Source organism: Phaethon lepturus, unplaced genomic scaffold (genome assembly GCF_000687285.1).
Source record: "Phaethon lepturus isolate BGI_N335 unplaced genomic scaffold, ASM68728v1 scaffold23234, whole genome shotgun sequence".
NCBI lineage: Eukaryota > Metazoa > Chordata > Aves > Phaethontiformes > Phaethontidae > Phaethon > Phaethon lepturus.
In genome coordinates this window covers 37,556-57,887 of record NW_010534360.1, presented here as the reverse complement: position 1 = coordinate 57,887, position 20,332 = coordinate 37,556, and the positions used below count along the sequence as shown (strand labels likewise).

Sequence of the window (20,332 nt, the reverse complement as noted above, 5' to 3'; positions counted from 1 at the left end):
TCCTTTCATAACAGAGCATTTCTTATACATTCAGTTATTAAGTACCAAAGTCTTACAAGTGAGAACATCTGTGTTTGAGATTTGGCAAAATTTCAGGGAAAATACAAAGTTAGTACCAAATATATAATATATTATATATAAAATGTGGGTGTATGATATACACACATATTCTAATGCAAAAAAACTGCATTAATATGGAGTTAAATTTGCTGACATCCATTCCTAAGTAACATAGCCATTAAAAAACAGGTGTAATCCTGATCTTTCACATACTTTAGAATCACTTCCTCTTTCATACAGAATAGTTGGAGTAATATATATGCAAGTATGACTAAGAAATCAAAATTCACATAATAATCTGAACTCTGACCACAACAAATAGGACTTTTTTTTTTTTCAGTACATGTAATTAAATATATTTATATTTTTACAGTATTTTTAGACCATGCCTGAAGAACTTGACCAACCAGGTCCTCAGGTGTAATAGAGCTGTTACATCAGCAGAACTGGATCTTGCAGGAACACATCCAGTGGCCCTTGAAGTCAATATAAATCACTCGCTTGGCTTCAAGGAACGCTGCATGAGGCCCGAACAAGCTCCGGAAGGACCATCCTGCTAACAAGGAAGGTTCCCTGATGACATCAAAGCTCTTACCTCAGACTTCCTTTCTTACTGCCAAAGGGAAGGACTGGAACAAAGGACACAGGGACTCTGGGCTCTCTGGGTTGTTAGCTGGTGGCATTGGGAATGACCATGTACGGCACAGCCCCAGCACCAGGGAGTGGCAAGGTGAGCTTCACGGCACCTTTTGTACTAAGGCTTCTTGTGGAAAGCAGAGGAGCTGCTCCTCCATGCTCATTGCTCCACAATTTGGTCACCACAGGTCTCCAACGTGAGCTGTGGCTGGGACCCCAAGGCATTAAGTACTTTGCAGACTACACAGGAAGACAGTCTCTGTTCTGAAGGGCTCGAGCCTATTTCTTAATCGTATTTTTTTACATAATCTCCTTTGTATATACACATATTTGCTACATAAAATAGAATTACACCAAAGTAATGGATATAGCAGAAAACATTGTCACAATATATGTATATTACCAAACTAAATAATTACTAAAACTGCAAGAAAAATTTCAAAATGCCCTTTGTAATATATAAAAATATAGAAATGTCCAACACTTGTTTCATCAACTTTAAAGGTAACTTTCTCTCTCATATTCTATTTCTATCTGTACACCTACTTTTTTTTTTCCAAACAAAATACTGCGTTAATCTGGAGTAAACACCGTAGTAGGAGAATATCCTCATAAAACATCTGACACTTAGTCACATACCTTACAGCACAGTATCACAAAAAATAATGTATACGTGGTCAGAGTTACAGCTGCTAAGCTTGGGGGTTTTTTTTCTTATTCATTTATCTTGTCCAAAAGAGGAAGTAATTCCTAAAGATTGCGAAAGAACCTTAACTCATGACTTCTTGTCTTTTTCATATATGGTCTGCAAGAAGGACATCAGCAACCTTGACTCCATCTTAACGCAGTTTTTTGTGGTGGAATTTCTTCTGGACTTTTTTTTGGAGTGTATATAAATTTAAAATAAAGATATTATAAGTGAACGTATGTTTATATTAAGTAAATACTGTCAAATATAAATGCCTGAATTTCTACCTCAAGGAAGAGATGGAAAAGATCTTATCATTAAATTCCAAAAAAACCTTATTCTATCACACTGAAGGACCAAACTTCTTTAGGGGAAGTAGGAGAATTTCAGATTTAAGCCCGCTATTAGTTTCTACTAAATCAGTTTCACCTTACTTGCAGACATTAAATAAATTAGTACAGTGCAGAAATGGAATTTCACCATTGATCACACCTTACATGAAGAGGAGAATACTGCTTAGAAATAGAGGTCCAAAACAAACATATCATTATATGCTCCAAGTAGTAACTGACACCAATGGTGAATAAAGACAATTTGCTCTCTCCTGACTCTGTCTCCTTGAGATGTAGTTAAATATATAACAAAAACAAGGATAGCCAGATTTTGAGCCAATAGACACTGTTAAAAAACCAGCAAAATTAACTGCTGGTCTGTCACCTGCAAAAGAGCAGCCCTGTTTTGACATTGGTTTGGACTTTGTACAGCTTACATCTTTCTGTGGCCCTTTTCACACCCAAGCCCTAGTCAGAGGTATAAACACCCATGCAAATATCCAAACATCTGCAGGGGGAAATTAAGCAGTTTATGATATGAAATGTCTATTCGAACACTTATGATTTCTATGGAAGTTCTGTAAACTTTCGTAGGAACAGAAATAGTGCTTCAGTGCACACCACTACATTCAACCCTTATCATATGCAAAATGTACTTACTGGGGGAAACAAAAAATATTCTACTGAGAGTTAAAGTCTTCAAAATGGTCTTTTTTAATATTTTTTACGGAGTCACCAAGAAACACCACAAAATTAAAATTGCTCCTCCTCTTGACATCAAAATGAGGAAAAAAAAATATTTTCCTGATATAACCAATGGATTAAATTATCACTAACTGTATTTCTAGTACAAGCTTTATTATGTACTTTTAGTTGCTGTTTCATCTTTTTTATAAACTCAGTTTCGTTGTTTAAAAAAATACAAAAAATGTATGTCTTTCCCAAATCACTGCATTAAAGGAATACCTACAGTTAAAGGCTTTCCCTTGTAAAAATGTGCTTGAAGGGTAGCAGCCAACTGCATGTTAAGGATGAAAAGTAGAAGTGATGGAGATGCTGCCATTTTTGCAGGACCTAGTTTCTGTAAACTTAACATGTCTCAGCTACTAAAGAAAATGCTTACATATTTGTAGTTTCTCAATCTATACACCTGTGGGCCCAAAATAAATACGATCTAAATACTGTGGAGATTTCAACTGAAAACGGAATCCTAGATTACAGACCCTAAACCTAACATCACAGTCTTTAAAGAGACTGAATTGAAAAAATATTTACCAAGTCTCAAAGGGTAAAGTGCATTGCAACTACATCTATTTCAAGGGGCAGAAAATAAGGAATGCTAAAGATGAGTAGCACAGGTAACAGCGACTAACCAGCATGTTTGCAGCATACACAAAATGAGAAAGCATTATCCTACCTGTAAAATGTAAGAGGATAAAACAATAGTCCTGGAAAATATGTTGTCAGACTTGTTAATATAATTAAGGCTACAGGAAGTTGAAATTTCAGTACATTCTCAATTCTGGGGAGCAGAGCTAAGAAAACACCCCATATGAAGTATCATGGAACTTGCAACAACATAAAAAGTAATATTCAGACCATCCCTTGTATCTAAGGTTATTCAGGATAAACACATGGGAGAGTGCACTGGAACTAAGGAGGGATATGGTTAGTTATTGTTATTTTGGTAGGTCACTTAGAATCTACCCAAAGCCTCTGTTTTCCTATTTGTCAATTACGAATATTACTTCCCTGCCTCACAGGTGTGTTTTAAGGGTCCACTTAATTAGTATTTCTGAAACTCCCATAACTATACAGATGAGGACCAAATACTTCTAGGCAGCTAGCTAGATCAAACATGTTTGCCTCAAAACACATGCTGCAGCATTAGTTTGGCTCACAAATTTAAGTGAGCTACAAGCTAAGAACACAAATCACACTAGTAAGTATTTTGCAATACCTGGCAATTTCTCTTCAGTACAGACCAAGACTGGTCCATAGCGTAAGGTGAGAAAATGGCAAAGATGTGAAGGAGCACTAACTCTGCAGACCTGTGAAATGTCTAGCTCTAGGTAGTCATTACCTTCTTGAGTACCAAGGTGTCCCCGCAAGTCAACAGGTCTATCACAAGAGTATGCATAGGTTGACTGTGAAATCAATAATGAGGGTTTTTTTAAATCTCATTTAAGTTCCACATAATGGTCTCAATGACTCCTATCTTTTAGTTCTGCAAATTATGTTCTTTGTGCATCTGGTATTTCAGTACCATACAGTCTGTAAAGAATAATGAAAGTAGAGTAAAAAGGATGCCTGATATCCCTTAATGGTGTGGTAAGCTGCAGGTATTTCAGGTGCTACCACCGCTGCCACTACTAAAACTGAGAGAAGACCAAAGAAAAAGCTAACAAAAGAACAGGAATACACTCCAATTTAAAAGACTGAAAATAATTGTAGTTTGTTTTTTATAAAACTTCAATTCAAATATTGCATGAAGACCTTGAATTCTTTTTCAGATCTCCAAATGGCTTTTCTTGCATGTTTTTCCTCACTCACAGTTCAAGGGTTATTTTACATCACACCAGTTCACACAAGTGTCTGTTCCTTTACAATCACAGGCTCAAGAGTAATTTCTTCTGCTGCTAGTACCAAGGTGCACCTGCAATACTGCCAGAATTCTAAAATTATTTAGTATTTAAAAAAAAAAAAAAAAGAAAACCAACCACCCCAAAACTTCTGGTAAGGGTGCATCTGGCACATTCAACAAATAACATTCTACCTGGATGTACCTGTAACACTGAGCAGCCATCATTGTAACCAAGTTCACCAACTGCAAAAGGAAAAGTATGCTTGTAGATAATACTACTTTCAGATAATTTACTACATATCTTTCTAAATTATACTATCAATTATGGATGCACATTGATAGAATGTACAATTTTCTATAAAGAACTATCAAGTCCAGTACCCTGCCTCCCGTGTAACCTGGGTCTGATGCTTTAAAGGAAGACAATAACTGCATAATAAACCTTTCCAGTTGTGCAATAATGCATGCTGCTGGAGAGCTGGGATATTTCTGTCAGGCATAAAAAAGTAGAACACTGGACAAAGACAACCATTTGACCTTCAAAAGTCTTTCTTTGTCAAATGTAGAGAGTAAGACAAACATATAAATGACCCTGAACAACAATTAAAGCTATGTACAAAATTTTGACTTTTTAAACAAGACATTATGGAACAGATAAAAAAGAAACACACAAATGCAAAGAAAGGAAGGCACACTGAACTAAGAAATGACAAGAGCGCCTTAATTCATACAGCCAACGTGTGAATTCCTTCACACACAAAAAAACCCATCCAAACTCTAATGAGATTAAAGTTCTGTCAGATTTCACAGGGAACTTGATACGCCACTTGGAATTCTCCTCTAGCAGAAGGAGCTTAAGGCTGGGTTTAGATGCGTTTATAGCTCTGATGAACGAACTTCAATGTGACCTCTCAAGTATCACACAAGTTAAGAAAACTATTGGGAATTAGAGGCCTCCTTGCCCATGTGGTCTTTAAAAAAAACAAATCAAACCAAAAAAAACACCAAAACACAAACCACAGACAAAAAAAGTGTGGTGTTTATATTCCTTGAGATGAACCAATATATCTTGTGTATGTCACACTGAGTGAATTAATGCATTACATACATTCCATTCTGGAGGAGCCACTTCAATGAGGAAATGAAGGTAAGATAGGTATCTTGAAGATTAGGTTTATCTGCTAATAATGCACATATCAAGATGCTTTAAAAAGTGTTATAAATGCCATTAATGAGTATAGGCACCAGACCAGAATATTTATAAATTCAAAACTGGCATGTCACTCAGACTCTAATCAATTTAAAGAGGCACTGTGAAAGGTGGTGATGCTGCTATGCAGTAATTACTACTAATGTAGAAGGAAATGGTGTTACCTAAATGAATACTTGCTCTACCTTAATTCCCTTTAGTTAGACAAGTACATGGAGTATGCAGAAAAAGTTCTATTAGTCTATAAAAGGTGTTAGTGTTAAGAAATGCAAAGTATTTGCATCTTCAATTTTATAAACTTCACAAAAGGTGCAAATGATTTAATGCTTCCCAGGCTCACATAGGCAGGTCAGTACTGTTATGTCTAGTTTTCCTAGAAGTACCATCATCTCGGGGCAGTGCTTTTTGCAAGCTTGACATAGCAGCAGTTCTTTCAATGTCTATCACAGCATACAGTTCTGTGCGCCTGGTTGGAGTCTGCGGAAGTGGAGTGGTGGGGGTTTTTGGAGTTTGAGGGTTGTCGGAGTCACTACCGCCTTCCAAGTCAACCTGTATATAGTTGAGCTGCCTGTGTTCTAAACTTGGACGCCTAATGTCAAAGTTAAAGACTGTTGGGGTACAGTCCCGACGTCGTGTAAATTCTACTTTATGAGCACTTGCTGGTACTGTTACATTCTCTGTATTGACATAATTATGCATTGGATCTAGGTTATTGTGGTAGCCATTCAGAGATGGGGTCTTTGGTCCTAAACTGTCATCTTCATCTCTACTCAGCTTGCGGGCTTCCCAAACAGGAGGCAAGGATGGCAAGTTCTCATAGTTCAACAGCGCAGTTCTCCTCTGAGCAGAGTTGTTAATGTTCTGGGTGTCTGAGGTACTGGTTGATGTCAAACGACCCCTCCTGACCCCTGAGGCACTAGGAATTGATAACCTATTTATATTTTCATACACCAATTTATTACCAGATGGTGTTTCTCTACGTTCATCACTGTCGTACCCAGTGTCCCATTCAGTGTTGTTTGTGCTACTGCCACTAACTTGGTCTCTCCCAAGCTGCTCCAGTTTCTCTTTTTCCATTAACTGCCTTTGAACAGGTGTTGGTCCTAAAACAAACTTAACTCCTTGAGGTTCCAGGAGAACCTGAGCATCTCTGTCATCAGTACACATCGGATCTTCTTTCACTTTAGTTGTTTCAGTGTTTGAAAGCTTTGATTCCAGTGGCACATGCACACTTGATCGATTTTTTCTTTCTTCCTGTACCCCAGTAGTGTTGACATAAGTGTGCACCTAAAAGGGGGAGGGGGGGAAAAAAGAAGGTAATTCAAATGCTGTTTGTGCCTTTTTTTCCCCTCCAAATTTCTTTCCTTCTTAAGTCCCCACTTTTCTAACCAAAATACCTGAAAACCAAATCTTGTGATAGCAGCTGTTTAAGTGCAAAGGTCATCTCTCTCACATCTTGTTGAGCTGTGCTCAGTTTTGGCTTTTTCCCCCTGAAATTTTGTTGTTGGTTTTGTTAATGTTACTCTAAATAACACTAGAGGTACTCAAGGCAGACAAAAGAATGCAATTTACATCCTACATTAATAATTATTTTGATTTGATGATTTATCCCAGTTGTGCTCTAGCTACAGCTTTTCAGTTTCCATGCCAGCTCTGCTCTGGTCAGGGCAACCTTGTGGTGCTCCAACTTAACTCATTAGTTCACTTGGACAAATTGGTGAAGCAGAGCTCTACTGCTCTGCCATGACAGTGACCAACAGTTCAATAGTGGCTTTGGCTAAAGTTATCTTTGATTTCCACACTACAAAGCAAATATACTGTCCATTAAAAAAAAAAAAAAAAAATCACAAAAAACCCAACCTAAAAAACCCCAGAATCTCGCCTTGTGTACTACTTAAGCAATGAGAAGAAAGATTGGCTCTACTGGCAGAACAGTCCATTCTTTCTTCAAGAGCCAACGGCCTCCTAATACCAGAAACTCAAACAGACAAACATACACTTCCGTAAGAACTATAGCACTCCAAATTAAGAAGGAGCAGGAGTTAGACCAGATGCCACTAAGGCAGGAATATACCACTAGTTTATGCCTCCAAATCCCTAAAGTGGATCAACAGCATGCTGAAAGGTAAAGACTGAAGTAATGAATTCTTTCTCTAAATTTTGTGTGTCTGAATACTCAAACAGCAAAAGTAGTATTTTACAACAGCAGTCATCTAGCCTTCCCAACTCCTCTGTCAAGCTTTACAAGCTGAAGTGTTATTTACAGCTCACTTGATTCTTTTAACTCATTTACTCTTCCATAACTCCAACAGCAGCACTTGGACTCTTCTGGGGGGGGGACTCCTAACAAACCTTTCCCAAAAGACACTTCACTGCACTTTGCTCTGGTTACCTTCTCTCATTTCCAACACTGTTTCTTGTCAAGCACAAGAGTCTTCCCAAGCCACATTACATTTTATTAAACTTCACTAACATTTTAATCAGAAACCTGAATGATAAGATAGAACATGCCCTCAGAAAGTTTTCAGTCTATCCCAGATTGGTAGGGTTTCCACTGAGAGGGATCTCAGCAGCCTGGAGAAGTGACCTCAGAGAAATCTCATGAAGTTCAGCAACAGCAAATGCAAAGTCCAGTGCCTGGTATGGAATAACACCAACAGTACAGGCTAGGCACCAACTGACTTGAAAACAGCTTTGCAGAAAAGCACCAGAGGTCCAGGTGGATCGTGAATTGAATGTGAGTCAGCAGTGTGCCCTTGCAGCAATGAAAACCAAATGTGCATTGGTTTGTGTTAGCAAAAGCACAGCTAGTAGGTTAAGGAAAGAGATTATTACCATCTATTCAGCACTTGTGAGACTGAACTGGAGTAATTGGCTCCCAAGTACAAGACAGACACCCCTGTGGTGGAGCAAATCCAAAGGAGGGCCATGATTAGAGGGGCTGGAGCATGCGACATACAAGAAGCAGCTGAACGCGCCATCCTTGTTCAGTCTTAAGAGGAGGCCAGGAAAAAAAACTAATAGCCATTTTCAACTACCTACATAAGGAAAAGACAGAGACAGACCCTTTTTGGGGATGTTCAGCAAAAGGTTAAGTAGCAACAGACACCAGCTGCAACAGGAAAAAATCTCATTACATATTAGGAAAAAATGCTTTCACAACAAAGATGGTCAAACACTGGAACACATGGCTCAGACACTGAAATCCCCTTGGCTGGAGTATTCAAAGCATGACAGGACAAGGCTCTGTGCAGATTCCTCTAACTTTAAAATTTGACCACAAACTCTAGAGGTCCCTTCTAACCTAAATTATTCCATGATTTCTATTCCCCAAACAGAAGATTTACATGTAAAGAAGCTTTTTGACCAGGATCTCTCATTATAAAATACAATTTATGTGTTTAAAAACAATTACTGACATTTTTGAAAATAGTATATGCAAATACATACTTTCTATATCTTTGTATATAAATATGAAAAGCAACTTAAAACAGTTACTCTTCCTCAGCCAGCTATCCTAACAGAGGCAAAGCGAACACTTTTCTGAGGTAATTAACATACAGTTAGAAATACATTACACCTGATACTGAAAAACACAAATAAAGGCCTACAGAATAAACATTAGAAAAATCTGAACTAATGTAGAACCTAAATTATGGGGGGAAATACCCACTTGTTCCTCTGCAACAAGTAAAGGATGTGTTGATTCTTCACCAACAGAGGGGAGGCGTGCACTTCCGACAGAAGGATGTCTGCTGGAAGGATGTGATGAAGCATCTCCAAAAGATGGATATCTGGGATAGCCGTTAGGTAAACTTTGTGCATTGAACCCAGGAGCTGATTCAATTAGAAAACAAGCAAAACCATATTAAAATAGAACATTTTACTGTATATGAGTAAGATGCTTTGTATCTTCATTTTTTATTTTCAAAAGAGAAATTAAAATATGTAAAATAGTATTAAATATTCACAAGACTCAATTTTGCTGGGGGGAAGGAAAGGAAAAGCAAATTTCAGAGTATAGCATCCCAGTATTTACTGGGAAACATGTCTGAAGCAAGCACTGAAATGTAGGTGTATTACGCACCACAGTCCTCACGGTAAACGCCCTTTCCAACTTCTCTTTCTGCCATTAACAACATGTCTCCCTGAGAAACAGGGACTTATTTACTTAAGCTGCCATTTCTCTGAAATAATCTATAACCTGGAATTCCTAGTTTCATATATCAAGCCATATGCCTGGGATTACTTTAAATCCTCTGGTATTTTTGAAAGGACTTCACTTTAACCATCCGTCTACTCACAGCAGAAGAAAGATGTCACTACAGATGTGATATTACCATTACTGTTTACCTAATAAAAACATTGGAACATTGCCCAACATTAAAGATTCTCAGAAACACTACAAGTAAAATAGGGTGATATATTATAAAGCAGCTCAATAGGTATATACTGAAGCAGTGTTCTTACACAACAACTAAGTAGCCAAAACTTATTTCTTAAAGCTGAAGAACTTGACTATGGCAGTTTTGCTCCCAAGACTTAGGATTCTCAGAAGAGAATCTTCAGCAAGTACTTCAAGAGAATGCATTACTGGTAATTAGCCTCTTAGCTGAAAATAGCATTTAATTTGCATTAAATCTTTAAGTAATTAAGAAGAAAACTAATTTAAAGCTAAGTACCACATTACATTCAGGTATGTCATCTGACAGTATAACTATACTTACTGGTAGGCGTTCGAGGGGTTCTTGGAGCTTCCAACTCAGTTTGATGATTATTCCTTTCTACTACTGGTTCTTCTACCACATTTATGCTATTATTCTGCATTATCTCTTGCAACATATTAAATAGCTCTTCTGCACGGGCACATTTAAAGGCAAAGATTCCTATAAATACACAAGAAAAAAATCAAAATCCTTTAATGTAAGAAACATGCCTTACAATGTATACAACTTTCAAACAACAGAACTGGAATCCACATAATTAATACCTGTTAAAGAAGCAAAATTGTTAAGCAATATTTATTGCACCAAAACACACAAAATCACTGTGAGAGCCTTTAAAGTGTTTATCTAATAAAATAATAAGTTTCCCATGCACCAAAAGTTAAATTAGAACAGAAAATTGATTCAATTAAAAGCAAAACCAAGTTTTGCGTGCTACATGAAGGGTGTAAAAAAAAAAAAAGCATAAAACAGGGCAATATTTTTTCCCCTCTTTTTTTAAAACTGATAAAAAGAATACCTGTTAGGTAAATAAATCAATAAAAACACCAAATGAAACTACTGTGGTGCTACAAGGTCATATTTTTAAAATCAGATTTCTATGACATTACCATAAAAATAAGATACCTGCACAAGAGGAAAGAAGGATTTAAACACCGGGTAAAATTTTAGTTTCTTTAAGAAGATTAAAATGAAAAGCTAGTAGACAAACTGTGTGAAACAAACAGTAACAAACCAATTGCTTTAGGCTAAAGGATAGACACAGAACACAAAGTTAGCAGCAATACCGTGTATTTTGCATGTGTATTGTGCCACTTTGCCTTTAAACAGCAGGGAGCGCCCCAACTTACCCTCACCAGCAAAGTCGCAGCTTTGGATTATTCTTCCATTGAGAGCATGAAGTTAAAGTTGACATGCTTGTTAAACGTAGGTGCAGGTGCTCATTTTTTAAAGTGAATATTACAATCTTAAAACACTCTTTACTAAAAACTACCTACCTATATAGCTAGTTCTGTAAGTGCAATTATGTTAATATGCTGGCAATTACTATCATCAAGTATTTATCTAAGGATGCAGCACTGTGACACATCAGAACTACCAGAAATGCCACACATGGCAGAAGTTCACAAAAACCCTGCTGGGAATATACCAAATGGGCTATGAGGAATGACGCTTAGCAATTAACCTTCAGCTGGTGTGGTGAATAAGCTTCATGCTTGCAACAAGAGCAGCTGTAGAGCTTCTTCTACTACATTTCCCCAACCAAGGATCAAGCTCAATTACAATAGTCTATGTTTAATTTTTTGTGTATTTCTGAAAATTCAAACTGGATCCTGAAATCTTAATGGACAAAACCTGAAATTTAAAAAAAAAAAAAAAAAATCTAGGATCACAAACTTTAAAAAGCTCCCCGTATGGTTCTGAGAAATTCAGTTCCCTTTACCCCTCTGTTTAAAAAAAGGGCTTCCAAATTGCAGATTCCTTAAAATATGAGGTGAACCAAATTGTACTGGCTGGAACCAAACTGCAAGCAAAACCAACTTGATGAAACCTTGATTTTTATTAAATACATTCATATTAAATGCAAGGTAATCTGTCACACAATGTGGTGTCACACCAGCTCATTCAAGTTTTCTATCCTGAATTATCTATTAGCTATGCTCCCAAAACATGTCTTCAAGGTTTTTAATATCTAGCACAAAGTCAATGTTTTGCCATCAGTGCATTCTGACAACTTATCAGTAGATATCATTGGAGATTAAATGGAAAGCACAAACAAGAATATTGAGTCATGCAATCAGTAAAAGCTGCTAGGCAGTATTCAGGCTATTCTCAAATGAAAAACTTCTTGGTCATCTCACCAAGTGAAGATGAAGTTTTGCAACTGTGCCCACAAAACCCAGTGTAGGTCTCAGGAACAATGCTCCATTGCAAAAAGGCAGCAGAGAGAACATTTTCTGCCAGATTTCTTTTTTCTCAATATTCACAGTATTTTAATATTACGTAAGGAAGGCAAGAAACAAAAGAGGGAGGAAAGGGTTGCTACTTACACAGCCTGCTTAATCTTCTCTTATTATAAAAAAAGAAATTAGGAGGAAAGCAGAGAAGTCAATTAGACTTGGTGGAAAATTTTGCAGGCTTGCTCATAGGCCATGGAAAAGAACCTTCAAAATAGTATTTTCAATGGAATTGTATTAGTCTGAAAAAAAAAAAACAGTCTGAAAATTCAGTTTCATATTGAGCACACTGCAACGCTGGAAAACATCTCCATTTCTCATTAGAGATGAAATAAGAAAAAAAAAAAAAGAAACAAACCTGTCTGCCCTTACCTCTGCTTAGACAAGGAAGACTGACCAGCTTTGTTTATGATCAAGTTCTTTCATCTTCCTGATTTTTTACAGTGAAGTTTTTAAAAAAATTGCAATTGCTAAATAGCATTATTGATAAACACGCTAATAAATGCTAAAAATCTTTAAGAAAAATCAAAATGCAACTTAATTTCACAACATATGAGTATTTAAGAATTCCAAATACACACAGCTATATCACAGTAGAAAGATGGAAAATGAGGCTGAGACCTCAACCAAAACAGCTATTCCCTCAGGGACTGCTGCAGTGAAGAGAGAGAAAAAAAACTTAGATCTTCTCACTGTGAGCCAACCCTGGACAAGGCAAACATGATCTGGGAACTGGAAAGGTAACCATCTTTTTCTAATTGAAGCCACAGAGAAAATAACTGAGCATAGCTGGAGTTTACATACTTCATGCAAAAATGTGTCAAAATTTGAGAATGATGTCATTGATGTAAATGAAAGTGGTATTTGTTTTAGGAAAAGGATGAAACACAAGTGTGTTACTGAAGACAATAACAGGGGAGGGATATCCAGTTCATTCCAGTGCTCTAGTCTTTTAAAAATCTAAAACCAGAGAATTCTTTGAATTCCAAGGAGAGTCCTCCACAGTTCCAGGTTTCACTACACCTCCCTGAAAGTCAAGTCAGCCTCTGAGGCAGGAGAATTTCCCTGTCAAAACTACCACCTAAGTTGACCAGAATCACAGAATCTCTGGGGTCAAAGGGACATTTTGATGTCATCTTGTCCAACCCTCCTGCAGTGAGCAGGGACATCTGGAAGTATCCACACATACAAGCATAAAGTGCTTCAGACCTACAATGCCAAAAAACGATGTACAATCAAATTCCTATTTTACCATAAGACCACTTCTCATAAGGTAACTTACTTTTCTTCCAGAAACCACATTTACATATAAAACTATAGTCTTTATAACCCTTACCAAAGGATAGGCAAATATACTTTTTTTAAACAAAATTGTCTTCCAACATCAAATAAATTTCCAAAAAGCTTTATATACAAAATTTCCACATACCTTGTCCAGTTTGACACCTTCGGCCACTTTCAAAAGAGAAAAGATTTGAGTCATAGCCATAGCGACGGAGACAGAGGTAGTGCCATTTTACAGAGTCCCTTTTGCGAGTGTACAAAATTAGTTCTGTGTCTGTAAGTTCCATTATGCCAGAACCCAGTTCATTACCATCATCATCCACATTAATAACCTATAAAAAGGAAGTTAAATAGCATTAGGTAAGTACTCTTTCAAGCACCACTACTAATAATCTTAATGTTTCACTGATGCACTCCATGTGCTCTGTTATATTAGTTACAATCCTTGAAGTAAAAGTTTAGAAAAAAACCAAACCTCACCAAACCAGTTCCTTCTCTCCCTCTACCCAGAATTAAAATAATACATATTTAAAAGCAATATGAATGAGACTGCATAACATTACTGTAAAATCTGAGGAGAAATTTAAATGGAAGAGCTTCATAAGTTAAACTTTTTTTTTTTAACTGGGTTTATGTACATATTGTAGTATTTCCACACGGATATGGCATACCTCAAGTAATGGAATCTTTCAGTGCCCCATTTCTAAAAAAAAAAAGTATTTGCTTTGTCATATAATCCCACTTACAGTTGGGAAAAGGAATGAGAAAGGATAAGGCGCTCCAAGATAAAGCTTCCTTCACATACAGGTATAGCCTTGCACTGTGCTGAATCACCAGACGGTTTTAGGGGTTTTTTTTCTAACTTTTTAAAGTTAACAAATAATTCAAATACCTATAGATATCTTGCGTGAGAACATGTGTATAAAGCTTAAACTCTTATTCTTTCTGCTTTCAAAGCAGTCTGAGGACATCTGCATCCTTTATGGAATTCGGACAATGTATATTTTCCTCTGTATGTATTTAATCTCACAATGCTGCTTTCAGTGGGATTCTTTCTTACTCAATAAAAAGGCTTACCAAAAAATCTTCCCTATGGTATCAATTAATGTTACTCCTTAAAGAGATATTTTGAAATCTAGTCAATTGAAAAGAATTAGGAATAGTTTCATCTGCCACTGAGGCTTATGCCAACTTTCTTCATTTTGCAAATTACATCTTCTCCCCCCTGTTGCTAAATCAGCAACTCACACAAACAATAGAGAAATTCTATGAGGAGAAAAATAGGAACTAGTTACACAAAGTGATGTCAAATGCATGAAGAGCAAGAAAACAGAAAAATACTTTAACTTCCAGCTTTCTGTACTGATAATATTAAACATTTCCAGAAATTCCCATGGCTTTAAAGCTCATTTCAGTGTTGCCCTAAGGCAACACATGAATCATTTTTCACTATGGAAGCATTACATTCCTTTGCCAACTCACAGAGACAGTTTGGAGCACAGAAGCAAATCTGACTTGTGTGACTATGCAGAGGTATGTTTACTTAAAGGCACTGACTTCAGCAGCTTCCTGTTAAGCATGTTAAGCACATGAACAAGTGTTCACAAGCTTACAAATTCCAGGGATATAAGGGACAAAAGCACATCTATAAATAAAATTTCTTCAAGTAAAGGACAAAAGTTCTCAAAACGCTATAACTAGTAATGATCTTCAAGTAAAATCAGCAGTCCGAAAATTTTCCATTGCTGACCCCCACATCCAGGTGGGGGTCAGCAATCACACTTTTCCAATAGCTCTTCCCTTATGGTTATGACTCCCTTCCAAGCTTCCATAACCTGCCAGAGGCAACAAAACTTACTTGGGCCCTACCAACTGAAATGGAGATGGAAGAAAAGCACAAGGCTGCTTTTCCTTCCTGAAGATCAAAAATGTCATAAAAAAGCCTACCTTGCCTAGAGAATTCCTGTCAATGCTGGTAAGAGAGGATTTCTCAAAGAGACAAGAGAAACCTTTAGCCACAGACACCTGCAAGTCTATGATATTTTAACCACTCAGTAATTCCAACCCATTTTCATTTAATTTTTTTTCCCCATCACAGACCTACTCTGCAAGAAAGCAACAAAATAATTCACAGCACACCACATCAATTGCTTACCTTAAACTTGTTTCGATGGTTATCTGGGACAGTTTCTTTATCTGGACAGCTACAACAGCTACCCATGACTTCTTCAGAAGACCATGTGATCTCTAAAGGGGGAAAAAAAACCCAACAAAATGATCATTTAGTTGAAGTAAAACCAGAGTATCAGCAACAAAACAACCCAACACAAATTGCTCTCTGAAATTACAATTCATCATGATGAATTTTACACTCATAAGTAATAAAAAGAAAATCAGCAGAAATATTTGTAATATTTTTAAATATTTAAGTTAGATTTGGCATTAAGAAGTAGCAACACCGAGCTGTTACAAAGTCCTACCATTAATTCAATTTCTGGACACTAGTAAACAGACTGATTTGATTTGTCACCTTAATTCCCATGGCAGCAGCTGGGAGGAAAACAAAACCCAACAACTTACTGGGTGCAATTCTCATCTCCTAAACCAGGCCTTTACCTAGATTCCAGTTCCATCTCAAGGAGCACTCCCCAGCTTAGAGTGCTGAGCACAGCCCCAGTGACGCCCATACAAGCCCTGGGCTGTACCAGGTTACCAGGCACAGGCAACATAAAGAGCCCACACGGCAATCCTGAAAGGCAACCCTGGCTTCGGCAGCTCTGGGGCTGGCTTGCAATAGAGAGTGGAGGCATTCCAGGCCTGCAGGCAGCCCTGTGCTGGCAACCGTGCAGTGAGGCTCTGTGCTTCCACTTTTAAATACTTCCCATATAGCTATGTACATAAAACTAAGTAATCGAAGTCAAGGGAAGGAAAAAAAACCCACATTCAACACAAATATTTTAAAACTTGTTTTTTATTTCTATTACGTTCAGTTTGGATTAAATTGTGTTACACAGTCTACTTCATTTGCTATAAAACAATAAAATATTCAACTAACAGAACAGCATGGCTAAATTAAGGAAACCAAAAATAAATATTTGATATTTTTTATATTGTCATTTAAAGACTTTTATATTTATGGTAAAACTTTCATAAAACACTATGATAAAACATTCATAACACTAAGTCTCACAACTTGCTTCTCATCCCTCTACCACCTTGCAGAGGGTGCCAAGTCTTGTATTTCTTAAATACAAGAAAGTCAGACAAAAGAATACTTATCCAATATAAAGGTCACGTAAATGGGTTAAGAACTAAAACTTCCACTACACAAATTAAAAGTGGGACAAAATCCTGGAAAAGAGCTAGTAAGTATTATCAAGAAAAAGGAAGACAGACCTGGTTGATAACTTTTCCTGTCTAAAGGGGAAAAAAAATCAGATGTCACCTTAAGAAAACTGGGATCTGCTTTCTAGACAGGCATTTGTATTAGCACGCAGCAGTAGTATCCACATAGCACTTTAGTCTGCTGAGAAATAAGGTGCAAGGAACACAATGGAGACCAGCTAACTCTTTCCCACTTCTTGACCAGAAAAGCCACTGCTACCCTAGGGACTGTATGAATTTGTATAAATCTGCCGCTAAACCCCTGCAGAGGTGAAATGGAGAACTTAACAGAGAGGGTAACACCATGGCTCGGATTAATCCAGTAAAAAGAGGCAGAGTGCCAGACACAGTCAAAATCATGGATTCTATAATGTCATTTCTGGCCATAACATGAAAACATGCATTAATTTGACAGAGCTTTTTTCCCAACTCAGCATGGAACTAGGGGGTTGGTTGGTTGCTTCTACTGCTGCAGAGAGAAACTATGCTAACACAACTGTGTTTTTGCATGGTGAAGAGAAGTCTTGAATTTTATTAATCAGTCCAGTTATTCTCTCAATAGTCTTCACACATACATCCCATTGTTATTTTAACTATTCAATTTTTTTGCTTATTAATTGTGCCTGTTTTGTTTAGAAAGGGAGATACAATTATTAACACCTATTACTAATTTCCTACCCTGGCACCACACAATGCCTCACTACAGCAATGTTCAGATATTGGTCTTGTGAGCTTACTGATGCTACCCTATTTATTCTGAGAATTCACTGCTAAGGACAGCAACATGTAAAATAGCTGCAATGCAGATTAACAATGAATATATACATTTGCCACAAAGGTTTTCAAGCTCTGGTCTATACAGCGGTCACAGCTGCAGATACTTCTAGCAGCCTTCAGGCACAGATGCTTGCACTTAATAAAGACCAGTCTTAGACCTCCCCAGACGTTCTGACAAAGTGGAAACAGAACTAGATAGCAGCATGCTGTTATAGCAGCATGACTGTCTTTGCATTCAGCATAAAACAATTCATCAAACCTGTTGGAGGCAGGTGCCAGCAAATTTAAAAAATAATTAAAAAAACCTTAACTGCAATGTAGTTTTGGAAAAATCACTAGAGTTGTAGTATAGATAAAAATCACTAGAAAGATGTAGTATGTGAAGATGTATGAAATATAGCCACTGTATCACAAGATAGCCACTGTATCTCAAGAACAACAAAGAAAAGGTATCTAATCAATAATCATCCAAGCTTGTTATTTTGTCTCCAATATATTCTAATGCTAATACTTCAGAAAACCAAGAACAGCAATGCTGCTTCAAAGAAGAGATGTGAACCAAGGCTATGAGGAAGAAATGAAACAGCTAGGGAACTGGCAGAATTGAAAAATCACTCACCTAGATTTGGCCATTAATATTCCCAGCCTCTGCTGCAGCATCAGGGCTTCTGTCATACTTCAAAGTGTCATGCTGTCTTGTCACAGAACTAATCATTTGACCTATAACTAGAAGAGTACATAAAAAAGTAATTTTTCCTGGTTTTAAGACGCCAGTTCGTAAACCAACAAAAATACATGGTTTTTTTTATTTTATTTTTTATTTTGGCAGTATTATGTCAAGTAAGGTCTTCATGGCTAGGATGCATCTTAAGTGGAGTATTAGACAAGAGACTGATCTCTTAGAGCTTCCCCAGCACTTCAGTGCCTAGCTGAGTCTTGGGGAAAAAAAAAAAAAAAAATCTTGTGTCCCTTTCTGCAGTGTAGTCTGTGACACTGCGGACTCCACTCATTCTCCACTCACTCCTTACCCAATTTAGTGTGTGGAGATGACAGATGCGAGGCTCCTGTTATCCTTAGCAGATATCAACCAATCCACAGCAGAAAAACAAAAGAACACGTACAACTTATTTTGCTTAAGTCCCTCTTGCTTATCCTACTGAACATACACAAATACTGACTTGCATGGCTAAGACATCACTCTTTCTCTGCCTTCCTCATGATTCTTGCTTCATGAGATTAGCCATGAATTGCTTGCTCTGACTTTTTACCCCTTTCCCTCCCCGGATTACTCATACTAGCTATCCACTCACATTTAACACCGACAGGCTAACAGTTGGCAGCCTCCATTCTCTGTAAAATTGCCAGACAAGCACTTGATGTTTCCTTTGATGCTGCTTCTTGAACTCAAGAGAAGGGCTAAATTCTCAGAAAACTACTTTATTATTAGCCTTTCTTATCAGCCTTTCAGGATGTCTATGCAAATTTGTTGCAGACCATTGCAGCTCTTCTTATCAATACTACCACAATTCTCTGTATTTATCTGCTGTCCTCTGCCTTGCACGTGGATTAAAAGCATTTTGGGAACCCAAAGCACTCTTCTTTTTTGCATAGTATCAAGTGTAATGTAGTCCCCAGCTTGTCCCAGGTTCTAAGCATCACGATAACAGTTGTAGAACGGTCTTAGTATGGAGGCATTGTGCAAGAGAACAGCATAAATAAGTACTGATAAATGCAAAATAATGCACCTAACAACAGATCTCTAGCTGTTAGGAAAGATCAGTCATGGAGTCACACAGTTCAATGAAAACACTAGCTCGATAGCTATCATAAAGCAAATGAAACAGAATTGTTCAGAAAGAACTAAAGACCCAAAACAAAAATACAATTCTATTGTATGAATCCACAGCGCGCCCACATATGTAGTAATGTATGCAGTTGTGCCTCCCTCTGGCAAAAGAGATACAGTAAAACCAGAAATATGCTACTAGGACTGCTCAGTCTGGAAAAAGTGACCTCACGGGACAGAAAAGATGAGTACAGAATTATAGATGACATGGAGAAAATAAATAAAGCATAACTATTTTCCAAATGCAAGCATTAGGGAGCAGCAGTTAACATTATTAAGGGGCACGTTCAAAAAAACTACACAAAAGTACTTTTTGCACATGGTATGTAGTTAAACTTTGTCATCCACAATGTCTTGTGGGAATGAGTTCCAAACGCTTAAAGATTCAGAAAATAATTGGACAAACGCAAGCTCATTGGACAAACGCAAGCTCCATGAAGAGCATTTAAACTCAAAGATGTCACATCTGGCTCAAAAAGTCTCTAAGCTGCAGATATTTACAAGGGTATTGGGGAACAATCATAAAATGCTCCTTCTAACTATTCCCTTCCCTATATACTTACCATTGGCTGCCAGAATATACTGTCAGAAACAGGATACTGGACAAACCAATCCTTCTAGTCTGACCCAATAAAGCCATTCTAGTTAACTTAAAAGGATAACACGGACTCAGCATAAATTTTGAGTGCACTGTCATAACACATTAAAAAAACCAACCAAACAAACAACTGTTATTTAACTTGAAACTAAATCCTAGATTTCACAAAGGTACTAAGGATAACCTTATTGACCTGTTTGATGGATATGTATATTTACATACACATACTTAACATAAAGATTCTCTGCTGT

At 37.2% G+C, this 20,332-nt stretch overlaps 1 protein-coding gene across 1 annotated transcript; it reads right to left on the bottom strand.

Moving 5' to 3' along the window:
• Nucleotides 1–5,073: 5,073 nt before the first annotated feature.
• On the bottom strand, nucleotides 5,074–18,363 carry FRS2 (fibroblast growth factor receptor substrate 2). Its single transcript, XM_010285509.1, has 6 exons — nucleotides 18,257–18,363; nucleotides 15,632–15,723; nucleotides 13,622–13,808; nucleotides 10,238–10,396; nucleotides 9,184–9,347; nucleotides 5,074–6,797 (listed from the first exon to the last, which is right to left on the bottom strand). The coding sequence occupies exons 2-6, from the start codon at nucleotides 15,695–15,697 to the stop codon at nucleotides 5,847–5,849; spliced, it is 1,527 nt and encodes a 508-aa protein (XP_010283811.1). The 5' UTR covers nucleotides 15,698–15,723; nucleotides 18,257–18,363; the 3' UTR covers nucleotides 5,074–5,846.
• Between the last annotated feature and the right edge of the window lie 1,969 nt (nucleotides 18,364–20,332).

Bases quoted from the DNA above. Each gene is read 5' to 3' on its own strand.
- FRS2 (XM_010285509.1), bottom strand. From the start codon at position 15,697: ATGGGTAGCTGTTGTAGCTGTCCAGATAAAGAAACTGTCCCAGATAAC. The intron at 9,348-10,237 runs GTAAGTATAGTT...TAATTGAATCAG, and splicing joins AACCCCTCGAACGCCTACCA to CTCCTGGGTTCAATGCACAA. The intron at 6,798-9,183 runs GTGGGTATTTCC...TCCCCCTTTTAG, and splicing joins TACTTGTTGCAGAGGAACAA to GTGCACACTTATGTCAACAC.